The 13,166-nt window shown below is 39.2% G+C and overlaps 2 protein-coding genes across 2 annotated transcripts; both read left to right on the top strand.

The window, feature by feature from the left end:
- The first annotated feature begins 301 nt into the window (after nt 1-301).
- Nucleotides 302-4,831, top strand: Glg1 (golgi glycoprotein 1). The gene is made up of 4 exons (XM_011303931.1): nt 302-996; nt 1,127-3,932; nt 4,019-4,125; nt 4,189-4,831. Exons 1-4 carry the CDS (start codon nt 676-678, stop codon nt 4,351-4,353), a joined length of 3,399 nt encoding a protein of 1,132 aa, XP_011302233.1. The 5' UTR covers nt 302-675; the 3' UTR covers nt 4,354-4,831.
- Nucleotides 4,832-5,961: 1,130 nt separating this feature from the next.
- On the top strand, nt 5,962-11,857 carry hzg (herzog). The gene is made up of 4 exons (XM_011303930.1): nt 5,962-6,487; nt 7,179-7,609; nt 7,999-8,184; nt 8,760-11,857. Exons 1-4 carry the CDS (start codon nt 6,418-6,420, stop codon nt 8,949-8,951), a joined length of 879 nt encoding a protein of 292 aa, XP_011302232.1. The 5' UTR covers nt 5,962-6,417; the 3' UTR covers nt 8,952-11,857.
- Nucleotides 11,858-13,166: the final 1,309 nt, after the last annotated feature.

Raw genomic sequence — 13,166 nt, 5'->3', positions numbered from 1 at the left:
ATCTCTGATCCCCTTGCAGACATCCAATTTCGTTTTAATTCTAAGAAAATATGCCTAAGGAATATAGTAATCGAATGGAAGAAAAAAGAAATGGTTCCAGATGTTTTTTTTTTAAATGCCATCGGTTTTGCTGGTGAGTCTGGGGCCTTGCCGGCGGACAAATTTGGGACGCGGACATTATTCGCTTCAGATCGATCTACGACTCTACCTCGCGCTCTGCTTTATTCACCAGTACGACTTGTAATTTCACATTGAAAATTTTGCACAGACGCTGGTAATTTCTGTACCTGGTCGTCAGTTGCTAACAAGTTACCAACACATTCGGCCCATTTAAATCTTAAATCGCTTGAAACGCCATCCCTTCCACGGGATAATATCACGCTCGGCTAGGGGTCATCCGAACCTGAGATCTCAACCTCTACATCAGTGTGTCCTCTTTGCTTGCAATTGCCAGACTCTTCAGTAAAACTTTGAACAAGCACTTGCAATCACTTGCGGTTCTATGGTCATGCGTCTGACACCCACTGGTACCCTCTAGTTTACGCGCAAAGTTCGGATAAATCGTGACATCATAAATAATAAAAAGAATATAATTCTCAGTGTGGCTCGACATCGCGACTTAAATTGTAATGCGGAAGGCATTAAAACACATCTAGCATCAATTTAGCATTGAATATGGAATTCTCGAGGCGATTGGCTGGCGTAGGAATAGCCTTATTGTTTCAGGTGTTGTCTGATATACTGATAAATGCCGGTGTTCTGGCTAATGACGTGACACAGGGAGTCAATTCGCCAGAGTATACGAATGTTGGTTGGGTATTTGGTAATGATGAGTTATCACGGAGGCGGAGAAATGTTGTTGTCAAGCCACCCGATGAGGGGGGACGTTACTTTATTGAGGATAAAAAGTGTCGAGACTCATTCGAACGACTATGTGGGGTTATTGATAACAATAACGACGATTTGTTTATCTTACAATGCGTTCAAACATTCAAGGTAATTTTTTCCTCTTATCCGCCGGTGGAAAAATCATTTCTGTCATTTTTTTAACTGGTTAGAAATTGAAAGAAATAAAATTATGGAAATTATTTCAATATCATAATTTTGTTCCTAAAAAATCTTTTAGACGAACGAAGCCTATATGATCGATGAAGACTGTCAGCACCTGATCTGGAAACACATAGTGAACATCACGGAAAACGAAAACATCGAACAGCTAACCCGAAAAGAATGCGGCGAAGAGATTGATGATCTCCAGTGTCAATCCAAAAACAAAGAACCCGGTACCTACTTAGCATGCCTAATCGAGAAACGAGAAAACGTTAAAAACGCCCAGTGCTCCGAGTTCATTCAACGCCTCGAGTTCGTAGCATTCAGCGACTTCCGAATAATAACACCAATGGTAACCGATTGTCAACAGGACATAAACAGCTTCAAATGCGGTAGAATCCAGCCACACCGCGATGTATCCCAGGGTCAGATGTTGTCCTGCCTGCAGGCGCACGTTGACAAACTGGAGCCAAAATGCCGCAAGCGAATCTTCAAGATCTCCGAGATCCAATCAGACAACATAAAGCTAGATCGGCAGCTCTTTCTCGCCTGCATGCAGGACCACATAAAATTCTGTCCTAATATCCGCCCAGGAAGTGGTCAGGTGTATAAATGCCTGATGCAGCACAAATTAGACAGAACAATGTCGAAGCAGTGCCAGGATCAGTTGGCCAGAAGAGAGAAGCTCATAGCTTCTGATTACAAAGCATCAAAGGGTCTGGTGAAAGCGTGCAAGGATGACATCAAGACAAATCATTGTAGAAGATCAGTATCTGATGACAAGGAGATCAAACTTGCCCAGATCCTGCTGTGCCTTGAGACAGCGGCTAAAAATGGATCGAAAATCGATGCCGAATGCCAAAAGGAAATGTTCGATCATAGAAAAATTCTCTTGGAAGACTACCACCTGTCACCGGAAATTGTCGACGGTTGTGCCAAAGACATATCTCGTTTCTGCAATGGACTGGAGCAAGGAGGAGTGACCATCCACTGTTTAATGGAGCACACCAAATCGAGGAAGCAGAAGAACAAAGTTTTACCGGAATGTCAGAGAGCTCTAGAGACCCTTATCAAAGAGACAGACGCAGGGGAGGACTGGAGAGTAGACCCCGTCCTTCATGACGCTTGTCAACCAGTAGTTGATTCCTCGTGCAGAGATGTACAAGGAGGAAACGCGAGGGTAATCTACTGTCTGATGGATAAATTAGGAACAGACAGAATGTTGGAAGCCTGCGAGACAGCTCTCCTGCAGATTCAGTACTTTGTTGCAAGGGACTACAAGCTAGACCCTCAACTGTACAAAGCCTGCAGGAATGATGCTGTGCAATTGTGCAACGCCAAGATAGCATGGAACGAAGAAGGGAGCTTGGATCCAGAGAGAGGACCTCTAGTGCTGTCTTGTCTTTATCGCTACGCGGATCACCAGAAGAACGCAACACTGAGGCCAGAGTGCCTTCAAGAGATCAAAAGAATCATGCGACAACGAGCAATCAGCGTCGATCTCCAACCAGAAATAGAACAAGCCTGTTTCCAGGAGCTTGCGGATAATTGCTACGATAAGACAGCCAAAGGGGAGGAGATTCTCTGTCTACAAGATAATCTGGACGAATTGAATGAGAAGTGCAAACAAGCTGTGAACAATTTGACTGAAGATCAGGCTGAGCGAGTAGAGTTAAATCCCATCATCATGGCAGCCTGTCGAAAGGCGATGGACAAACACTGTGAGGATGTACTTAAGAATGGAAAGGACGAGGGAGACATGATGGAGTGTCTTATCGAACATAAGAACGATCTTGATAGTCACTTTGAGTATAAGTGCAAGGCTGCTATCGAGCACTTTCAGATTATTTCCCTGAAAAATTATCATTTCACGTACAAATTTAAAGAGGCCTGCCGACCCTACGTGAATCGATTCTGCCACAGGGCCAGAACCAAGGCGGAAGTTATAGAATGCCTGAGTGATATTTTGAGGGAAGATATAATGAAAGATAGCCAGCACAGGATTCTCAAGGACTGTAGACAGCAGTTGAGAGGGCAGCTGTATCAGCAGCGTGAAAATATCAAACTGGACCCTCTGCTACAGAAGGCTTGTCAGAGTGAGATCAAGCAGTACTGCTTCAACATTGAAGCTGGCCACTCGCAGATTCTCGAGTGTTTAGCTTCCCGCAAAGCTAAACTCTCAAGTATCTGTCATAAGCAGCTATTCAAAGTGAGGCAGCAAGAGTTCTTGGATAGTTCAAGTGACTTTTTACTCTGGAACACCTGCAGATCCATGATAGGACAATTCTGCCAGAGAGAGCCAGACAAGTCCAAGGTGTTAGACTGTTTGAAAGGTGTCAAAGATGAGGACTCATTCGACGAAAAGTGCAAGGACGTCGTCGTTAGGAGAATGATCGAGCAAAATACTGATTACAGATTTAATGGTGCACTTCATGCTGCTTGCGCCCATGATATTGTTGCACAGTGTGATAAAGTAGTTCATAACGAGCCTGCCGATAAGGAGCTCGAGGGAAAAGTCATCAGATGTCTCAGAATAAAGTTCAGGGAGGGCAAGCTCAGGCCCAAATGCCAGAAACAGATGACTGTCATCCTTAAACAAGCAGCGCACAACTATCATCTCAATCCTTTACTTGTGAGCATGTGCAGTCATGAAATTCACACTATTTGTCATTCTGATGAGGACGACAGCGACACTGTAGAGGAGTGCCTCAAAATGCAATTCAATAAGGGTAATCCTGAGATGAGGGAGGAGTGCCGAGTCGAGATTGCGGATCTCATAGAAGAAGCTAGGGCCGATATTCATTTTGATCCATTACTACATAAAGCATGTTCGAATGATGTTGCTAAGTACTGCAGCGATATCGCTCAAGGCTCCGGAAGACGTGAGTCAATAATTTTTCGGTTTTTCTTTCCACTTGAACGTGTTTTAATGGCTTTACAAAACTGCCGTTGTGTTTTTTGTTTTCAGATATCATGTGTTTACAAAATATTATGGATGATGGAAGAAAACCACTTGACCCAGACTGTTTTAAAATGCTGTCAAAACGAATTGAGATGTTTAAAAATGTCGCCAAGGTGAAAGAAAAAATAATCATCAATTTTTCCTTAACAAATGACAATTGATGTTTTTTGTTCCAGTTACATTTGCCGAATACGATAGAGGAGCTGTATACAACAGTCAACCAATCGCCATCAAGAAGATATTTTTTGATAGTAGCATTCACGTTAATAGGAATAATTTTCATAATGGGCTTGTTCTGCGGAAGAATTACACGTCGAACGATGATGATGAAGAACAAGTAGCAATTAATACCATTAAAAAGGCAGCTCTGAAGTGATTCAATAATTTGTAAGAGTTGGGCTCACTCATTGTGACCGAAACATTATTATTTTAGATAACTATAATGCCTGTGGGATTTTTAAATTCTACGGACGCGCAAATTACCCCAAATTTTTTTCTCATGCATTTCAGTATTTCCGTTTGTGTTTAATCGCGGCGACTAGTTGATTGCTTGATAATTGGGTAATCCGCACGTTCCGTAGTCTTAGTCAGCGAAACAGCGTGAAATCATTCCGACTTTTCGAATTTTGTACGTGACTTTTTCAAGCCAATTTTATACATTCTCAATTCATTTTGCACAATATCAGTGATAACAATGAAACAATCCCTTCCCACCCAGGCAGCAAAATCAATGTTTACGGGTGGTAAAGTATTTATTCGGTCTCCAGAACGATTAAAAAAATTGTAAATAAATATATTTATCTTAGAAACAACCACGAATGAAGCGAAATCATTTTTTCACGAGAAACATTTTCCGAGAACCACCCGCAAGCTCACTTATTCATTTATTAGTGAAACCTATTTCCATTTAAAATTCCCCTCTCAACTCCGCTAAATGCGCACTACCCTATGCCACTACCAAAGCACTTCCGGTCCCCCTAACTAAATCCAAAATATTAGTTCCAAAACGCTAAAAGTTCTCCAGAACCAGAAAAAAAATCTCCACTTCCCCTTTACCACTTTCAATTAATCATTAATTGAAAAAATGTATTTTGCTCCTCCCAAAAATTATACCAAATCTTAAAAAAAAAAAATTCCAAGCCATTTAAAATCCTATTCCCTGGCCCGAGCCGACACAAAAACGCGAGAGAGACGCAAAAAAGCAAACAGCCCAGCGTCCTAATAATAAATACCCCCACAAACAATAACAATTCGTAATTTTCATACGAGGTGGTGCCCCCTATAATAAAATTGCATATATTGTTTTATACACCAAGGAGGATAAACCTGAGGCGAAGAACATGTCGGTAATGGTGTGATCCTAGAAATCTTAGTGCAGACCCCGTATGAAGGAGGGCGTAACAATCTTTTATCAAGATGAAAAGACTCATTCGGTATAACCAGTCCAATCAAATCAGAATTATAAATAATTTTTTTTTTTAATATAGACTGGTTATTTATTCTTGAACGACGAGAAAACACTGAGAGCCTCACACCTCCTGAGGCTTAAGTAGGAAAAAGAATCGAAACTAAAATCAGGGCTGTACAGTGTCTATCAGTTCCTATCGAGTAGATTCCGTCGACATGAGTCGACATGAGTCGACATGAGTCGATTTAAGTCGATTGGCGTCATGAGAGAGCGATATGAGGCAATTTGAATCGATTTTAGGCAATTTTTAGGAAATTGGCATCGGCTAAATACTGGTTGTTATAACCATGGCTAACAGATCAGTTTGAAAAATAACTCGATTTTAGTTCTAATTTTCTGGATTCAAATCGTCGCGCCCTCTCTCCCATGGAGACTCTACGAAAACTCCTGGCGTCACGTCAACCCTCGAATCCAAGCCTCTCCTCAGATCCATCCTCTCTAATGTAAATCATGGGTAAGTCCCTTTAACACCACAGAATCAGTGTGTCCGCGGTTGGCCGCGAGACATGATTGAAAAATACGAGAAAAAATTCCACAAAAAACTCGACAAGAGAGAAAGAAAGAGCCGAACAGTTAACGAAACAGTGATAATATTCGGGCCAACAGTGATATATTCCATCCGGAATATAGCCATTAAAAAAAATCAATAAATAAATATAAAAATCGGATGCATGCATCATTACCCACTGAATGCACTCGAATGGCTGTGTTGTGCCACAGCACCCACGTTTACTAATCCATCTGTGTTACCCTGGATATTGTGGCGGCAACGAGTGAAAACAGTTGTCCCAAAGTGCAAGTTGATAGTGTATGTGGCATTGGTATTTTCAGTCCAAATAAGTCAATGTATTTTTACATTTGTTAGGGCTATTGCGCACAGGCAATTTTTATTAAACGTTAAAACCACGAACGACAAGAGGACAAGCTAATGGTTTAAATGGACGCATCGTCCATTATCACTCAAGTGTCGAGGGATGACGAGTTGGGACACTTCAATAACGAGAAAGGTAGGAGGCATTCGAGAAGCGGAATTGGGTGTGACGATTTTGGCTCTCTCTCTCTCCCACTCTCTTCGATCTTGCCGTTTTTTTTTAGAGATTTATTTTTCTTTCTCTCTATTTCTTTCTTTCTCTCTCTGTCTGACTCTTTTTTTTTTGAGTGCGAGGGCACTGGACAGAAGATGGGCTCGTGTGCCTTCGGGTTCGGGTGTACATACACCTGTTACGGGAGGGGGCATGATCGTCACTACTTTCGAGGGTTAAATATGGGGATGAAGGAGGGATTGATTAAAAATGAAATTATTTGGAAATGCTAGAGTGGAATTGAATTTTTTTTTTCGTTCGATGCTCCCTTTTGAGAGGCTTCAGTAGTTGTAGTGAAGAACGAGTGGATTCGCTGCCTAATAGAGTTTTTTAGGAATATCTCCCAATCCAAGGGAGATATCGAAATTTTCATCTAAACCTCTTGGGTTGAATTAATTGAGTGTTACAAGAAAGATCATGACGAAAAATTTGGTATCTCTTTCAAATTCCGAGATATTTCCAGAAAATATACCGATCAGCTGGGCTCGCCTTCTTTGGGATAAATTAGGAAGAATTTTTAGAAAATAATCTCTAGTATTTCGACTATTATCAATTCCCGAGCACCGGGTCCCTGAGGAGAATAGAAAAATGGATAAAAACTGAACCTTTTCCCTAGCACAAATACCAAGGGAGAATGAACCGAGCACCAATGGACCACCGGGAAAGAAGCCCCGAGGACGTGGACTTCTTCGTTCCCTGCTGTGCTGTCTGGGTAGAGGAAGAGGTGGTAGCTCAAAGAGCTCAAAAGCCAGCTCACTCCAGGGTGATGGAAGAGGTACACCACCACCTGGCACTGGCTCACCGAGATTCCTTCTACCACCAGTCAGACACCAGGATATGCACAAAAAGTGTATGGTGATTGATCTTGATGAGACACTGGTCCACAGCTCATTTAAACCCATCAACAATGCTGACTTTGTTGTACCAGTTGAAATTGATGGAACAGTGCATCAAGTGTATGTTTTAAAGAGGCCTTACGTCGATGAGTTTTTGCAGAGAATGGGAGAATTATACGAGTGTGTACTGTTCACAGCGAGTCTAGCTAAGGTCAGTGTCAATTAGAGACCATTCAAGATGAAAAAAAATATTCATGAGATTCTACCACTTGTTTATCACAATTATTCCTAGATGACGATTCATTTAATTTCATTCCGTTTACGGAATTTATCACAAATATTATGAGTTATAATTGATTTTAAATTGTCGCTTCAACATCAATTCCGAAGTTGTTTCCCCCCGGAATAATTACTAGACCTTTCATTTAAAGTGGATTGTAAGATAAAAATAGTTATTACAAATGAATTAGAAATTCTTCACCGGGGAAATAATTGATTGAAGGTTAATTGAAGTTTGCAAAGGAGTTGCTCAGAGCCATTTGTTTAATGAATCTCTCAATTACCTAAAGTGTGTTAATGACATTTCATTGCACCCCACAGTACGCAGATCCAGTGGCAGATCTGCTCGACAGATGGGGAGTCTTCAGAGCGCGACTCTTCAGAGAATCATGCGTATTTCACCGGGGTAATTATGTCAAGGATTTGAATAAACTAGGCAGAGACCTTCAACAGATCATCATCGTCGACAATAGCCCAGCGAGCTATATATTTCACCCGGACAATGCGGTGAGGAATTCAATCAAACACCTTTTTTTTATCAGCTTTACGTTTTTGTCTCTGAATAAAAATTCACATCACATGGTCAGAGAATACCTTCGATCACCATAAAATCACGAAATTCAATTAAGCCAATCAACCCAGTGAACTATTCCTGTTACATTAAACCAGAAAAATTAACTCTTGTTCTTGGATTCCTTGTAACAGCGAGAAAGTATCGATTGCACAATTAACTACGCGAAAATCTCAAGAAAAATTGGATGCACGTAAAAACGTGAGAAGAAGTTCTTGTCGAGAATTGAATTCTCAGCAAAATGAAACCTACACCATTTTTCTCTAAACTCCTGCGTTTCTGAGATATCTGTACTTTTCTGAAACCCAATTTCCCAACGAAGCCAATAATCCAGATCTCGTTAAATTGCGATTATCTCGAACAGTACAGGTTTTACAAAAAAATCCTAATAACCATTTCTAAAGAGAATTGATTTCCCCCTCTTTTTTTCTGGGAAATGTTTTCCTAGCTCCCCTCGTTCTTCGAGTACTTTCAATAAATCACCAGAAGATTTATAAAAATTGAATTTCAGGTGCCAGTGGCTTCTTGGTTCGACGACATGACAGATTCGGAGCTCCTCGACCTAATCCCCTTCTTCGAGAGGCTAAACACTGTCGACAACATCTACACAGTTATGTGCAGCAGCAATCATCCGTACAATCAAGTAACTGGACAAATGCAAAACAGTTCAAGCCCAGGTGGTGATTCAATAGGTGCATCCTAGCCAAGACGAGAGCCTGGCCTCGCGGTCAGCCTCGTCGCATCACGCTGCACCCTGAGGAGGGCTCTCGATGGTATACTTAGGGCAACTGGACTCACATGCCGTTCTATCGACAACAGTAATTCGGTAACGAGCTAAAATCCAGCCACTAAAAATCAACTCCAAACTGCTGGAGTCAATCAATCGAGATAATTAATTATTCATTGTCGTCTTGAGGAAGTTGAAGAGGATAACATACCCCTCCCCATTTCAAATTTTAGTCTACCAATTGAACAAACGACTGATTGTCGACGATAATTCATTGATAACGCTCATTAATCAACGGAAAGACTAATGCCTTTTGGCTTCCATGTGGCGAAATATTTATCCCCAAATATTTTGGATTGATTAGCGAAAAACTTGGAGTACAATGGAGGAGTGATAGAGCCCTATGAAAATGTATACGAGGAAAAAAGTGAGAGCCAAGGTCGATGCAAAATAATCGATTAAATCTCCAGAGGCTAAACTACGAGAGACGCTTTTTTATTCGTTAATGTGCGGTCGTTAATTTTTTTTTTGTTAGATATTGTATGCATATCAGTGAATTCTTTCAGTCTCCTGACGATCATTATTATGATATCATTAAGTAGTGATAGGTAGTCATCTTCCAGAGAATTGAAAATCTATTCGAGAATTATTTTTAAAAAATGATGATCAAGTGGTGAAGTCTTGAGTAAAGAGGAGTTATCTCGGAAACGAGCGGGTTTACGAGAAAAAGTGATAGAAATTTTCTTGTGGATAATTTGATTCTCTCCGAATAATTTCTTACAAAATTTTTCTCTCCGACCATTGGTTACAGAGATATTTGCTAAATTAATAGGTGCGATTCTGCATTGACCTCAAATCACAATTCAGTCAGGTATTTGGGCTTATCGTGAACGTCGCTGGTCTGAGAGAAAAATCTTGAGAAGATAAAATCTGGGAAATTCAGTGATGTGCATTTTCTTTCCCATGAATTTTTATGTAAACTCAATAGTTCCAGAGATATCCACGAGTTGAGAAAAAGAAAAATGCCTCGACTTCACCATATAATCGAACAATCTTCATTTTTCGCGAACAAATCGATCGACTCGACTAAATCACCCAATGATAAGCTTGCCACATGGACAATAACTCCGAGGAGCCAATCAACCCTGTTAATATATCCCCTCCCCCTTTACAATCACCACTTCCAAGTGTTACGTCTTTTGTAACGTACGATGAGAAAAATTTAATTGTCTCAGATTGCAGCATCAATCGTACCATGAATAATCATCCAAGCCCTCGAGAATTCATTGTCTCTCGTTATCCTCTACCTTCAATTCTTCCTCTTTCCCCTCGTCAAAGCAAGAGAGAAAAAATAATAAATAAACTGCCTCAAGCCGAAACGAAAAGAAAATCTCAAAAGAACTGCTTTTAAAATATGTGATTCCCATCCCCTCCCCCTGCTCTCGAGAAATACATTAAAAATATATAAAATGAGCCAGTCTCGTATATTTCTTTAAAATATACACAGAGTACACATGAAATACGTAAATAATAGGAAATTTTTTTCATACTTCATGCAGAAAATATATAAGATATATGAAAAATGTTTTATATTACGTTATATTTTTTAAATATTTTTCCTTTTATATAAATCGGTGGCATTTTATATATTTATATATGTAATTCCTCGTGTGGCTCCAAGTACTCAACGATTCCCTATTACTCCCCTGACGTCATCATTTCATGATTGAAAGCAGCAGTTGTACTTATCAAAATGAAAATTATTGATCGATCGTATCGATCATCAATACGTACTTCAATGAGGGGGAAGTATAGGGAGGGAGAAGGGAGAAGATTTGATCAGTGACATTTCCTCTACACATCCGGTTTTTTAATATCATCCCGTGGGGTATTGGTTTTTCATTAAATAAATGAAGTTGCAAGAGGAAGTTGTGAAAGTCTGTAAAATTTAATTTTCCTACGAGAGAATAAATTGGGTGCCAGCCGATAAAATGATATAACTAAGAGATAATGCCTGTGAGAAAAAAAATAGAGGACTAAGCAGTAGGGAGTATCAGCTGGGACTAAAAGTGGAATGAAAATGTGAAGATGAGTGGACGAACGGTGAAAACATCTGAATAAACGACAGAATAAAAACACTCGGTAAATGTGTTTTTTATCAGTTTAAATTTGTTTGCATCGATAAACTCGACTGGGTCTCAATCTCACAATGCTAACGATTATTTGACATTTTTTCCTTTTGTAAATCGATATGAAAAATTAGTGAACAAATTGGTGCTTCCGTAATTGACGAGGGGTTTATTGATAATTGATTAGGAGTGCGGTTCCGTCGATTTTTTATAATTATACACTTTGTAAACGAGAGAAAATTTTGTTTCATGGAGAAATTGGACTCAAGCGAAACGAAAGATTTTTTATTATCCAGAGAATACTGTTGAAAAAGAGAAATTGTAGGAGATTTTTCACTTGTTCGAGATAATTCGGCATTCAATTAAAAATGATTGACTTGGAAAAACCGTGGAAAATAGAAAAATGAATTGAATATTAAATATCATTAAAAGGGGAAAAATCCTGAAATTTTTCTCCTTTCAATTACACTTTAGGGAATAATTGACAGGAAATGAATCTTTTCATCAATTATCCCCTGAAAATTTGTCCATTAAATCGAGAAATTTCCAAGAAATCATCAGCAAAAATTATTTGTCGATTTATTTCGCGACCGAACGACTGAGCATCTCCCAAAGCAATTAAAAAATCTTCCTGAAAACCAAAAGCAGAAAGTCCCACGACATTTTCCCCCTCCTCACCCCTAAAATCCTAATCAGCCTCATTAACTAACCGGTACTTACACCATCAAAAAAATTCTCCAACCCACGACAAAACGAAAAATACAACCGAAAGCTAAAAAAGTAAACGATAAAATCCCCGAAGATTGCTTGCAAGTACAAAGTTGTTACGTTATAATTCGGCCGCGCCAGAGCCTGGAAATGATGGGGTGGACACAATTAGTTATTGAATAAATAAACAAGTGTTGGAATTAGGCTAGAAGATTGACAAGAAAAAGGCGACGAGAATAAGCAACAGAGTGAATAAAACCTAGAGAACGAATGATTGAATAAAATTTGTATGCGTGAGTATGCGAGATTATTAACGATAATAATCCCAAGGTATAATAATTATTAACAATAAACAGATAGTAGATTATACTAATGATTATTGCCGTTGTAAAACGGTGCTTGCGCACGAGAATCGACGTAACAGAATGAAGAATAAATCAGCTGAACTATTGAACTTTTTATATGAAAAGAAAAAAGAAGAAATAATCCAATTTCATAGATGCGATTCTTCATCAACATAAAGATAGCAAATATTTGATAATAAAATCCGCATAATTGAAATTGCAAATACGAAAATCTATTGTACAAAATTATTGAATTTATCCAACTGGAGGTAATTTTCTTTTCATTTTTTTTTTCTATCCTGTCGATGAGAGATTAATGCGGAATATCCCAGAGTGTTGGACACGTATGCATGTAGCTCATTAACAATATTGCCTTGAATTTGTAAATAAACACGAAAACTTCCAACCAATTGAATCCCATGGAGAAGAAAGTGAAAATCATTGAGAGCACGAGGAGGTCCCGTCAACCAAAATTCACTTATTTCTCAAATAAACTGCAATAACGCCCTTGACACAAGGTATTAATTGATCAATCGATCGCTCCCAGTTTATAAATGAATTTTCATCTGATTGAATCAACCCAGAACGATGAAATCGGGCGTGACTTCGTCGTGTGCGAGGTGACAATATGGTTTACAAAAAAAAAATTCAATTTACATCGTTAAAACCAATTCTAACATTAAACCGATCGAATCCTCTACCCCACCTCCAACATGTCCAGTTTGCTCTGTGATTCTGTGTTTAATAAAACGAGAAAAAAATATATATATGTTTGATAATCTTGAAGTTGTAATACGTATTATTTTAATTTCCCAAGTTAATCTCCAAACTCACAAATACTTTTCATTTTCAACGTTACACCGCGGATTATCTCGGTAACCATCAGATTCACGACAAAAAGTCATAGAACTATTTTTGTAAGCTATGTGAAGTTGGCATCGAAGTTTGAAAAATCTAACTTTTTTTTGTTGGTTTGGATTGTACTCATTGAGTACTTGAATGTACCCTGT

The sequence above is a fragment of the Fopius arisanus genome, unplaced genomic scaffold (assembly GCF_000806365.1).
Source record: "Fopius arisanus strain USDA-PBARC FA_bdor unplaced genomic scaffold, ASM80636v1 scaffold00036, whole genome shotgun sequence".
Lineage (NCBI taxonomy): Eukaryota > Metazoa > Arthropoda > Insecta > Hymenoptera > Braconidae > Fopius > Fopius arisanus.
The sequence above is the reverse complement of the archived record's forward strand: the minus strand, read 5'-3'. Positions and strand labels throughout refer to the sequence as shown.

What these genes read in the sequence shown, in the direction of transcription:
- Glg1 (XM_011303931.1), top strand. Translation starts at nt 676, where the DNA reads ATGGAATTCTCGAGGCGATTGGCTGGCGTAGGAATAGCCTTATTGTTT. An exon ending in AATGCGTTCAAACATTCAAG is followed by an intron (nt 997 to 1,126) that starts GTAATTTTTTCC and finishes AAAATCTTTTAG; the next exon opens with ACGAACGAAGCCTATATGAT. An exon ending in TGTTTAAAAATGTCGCCAAG is followed by an intron (nt 4,126 to 4,188) that starts GTGAAAGAAAAA and finishes TTTTTGTTCCAG; the next exon opens with TTACATTTGCCGAATACGAT.
- hzg (XM_011303930.1), top strand. Translation starts at nt 6,418, where the DNA reads ATGGACGCATCGTCCATTATCACTCAAGTGTCGAGGGATGACGAGTTG. An exon ending in ACACTTCAATAACGAGAAAG is followed by an intron (nt 6,488 to 7,178) that starts GTAGGAGGCATT and finishes CCTTTTCCCTAG; the next exon opens with CACAAATACCAAGGGAGAAT. An exon ending in TCACAGCGAGTCTAGCTAAG is followed by an intron (nt 7,610 to 7,998) that starts GTCAGTGTCAAT and finishes TGCACCCCACAG; the next exon opens with TACGCAGATCCAGTGGCAGA.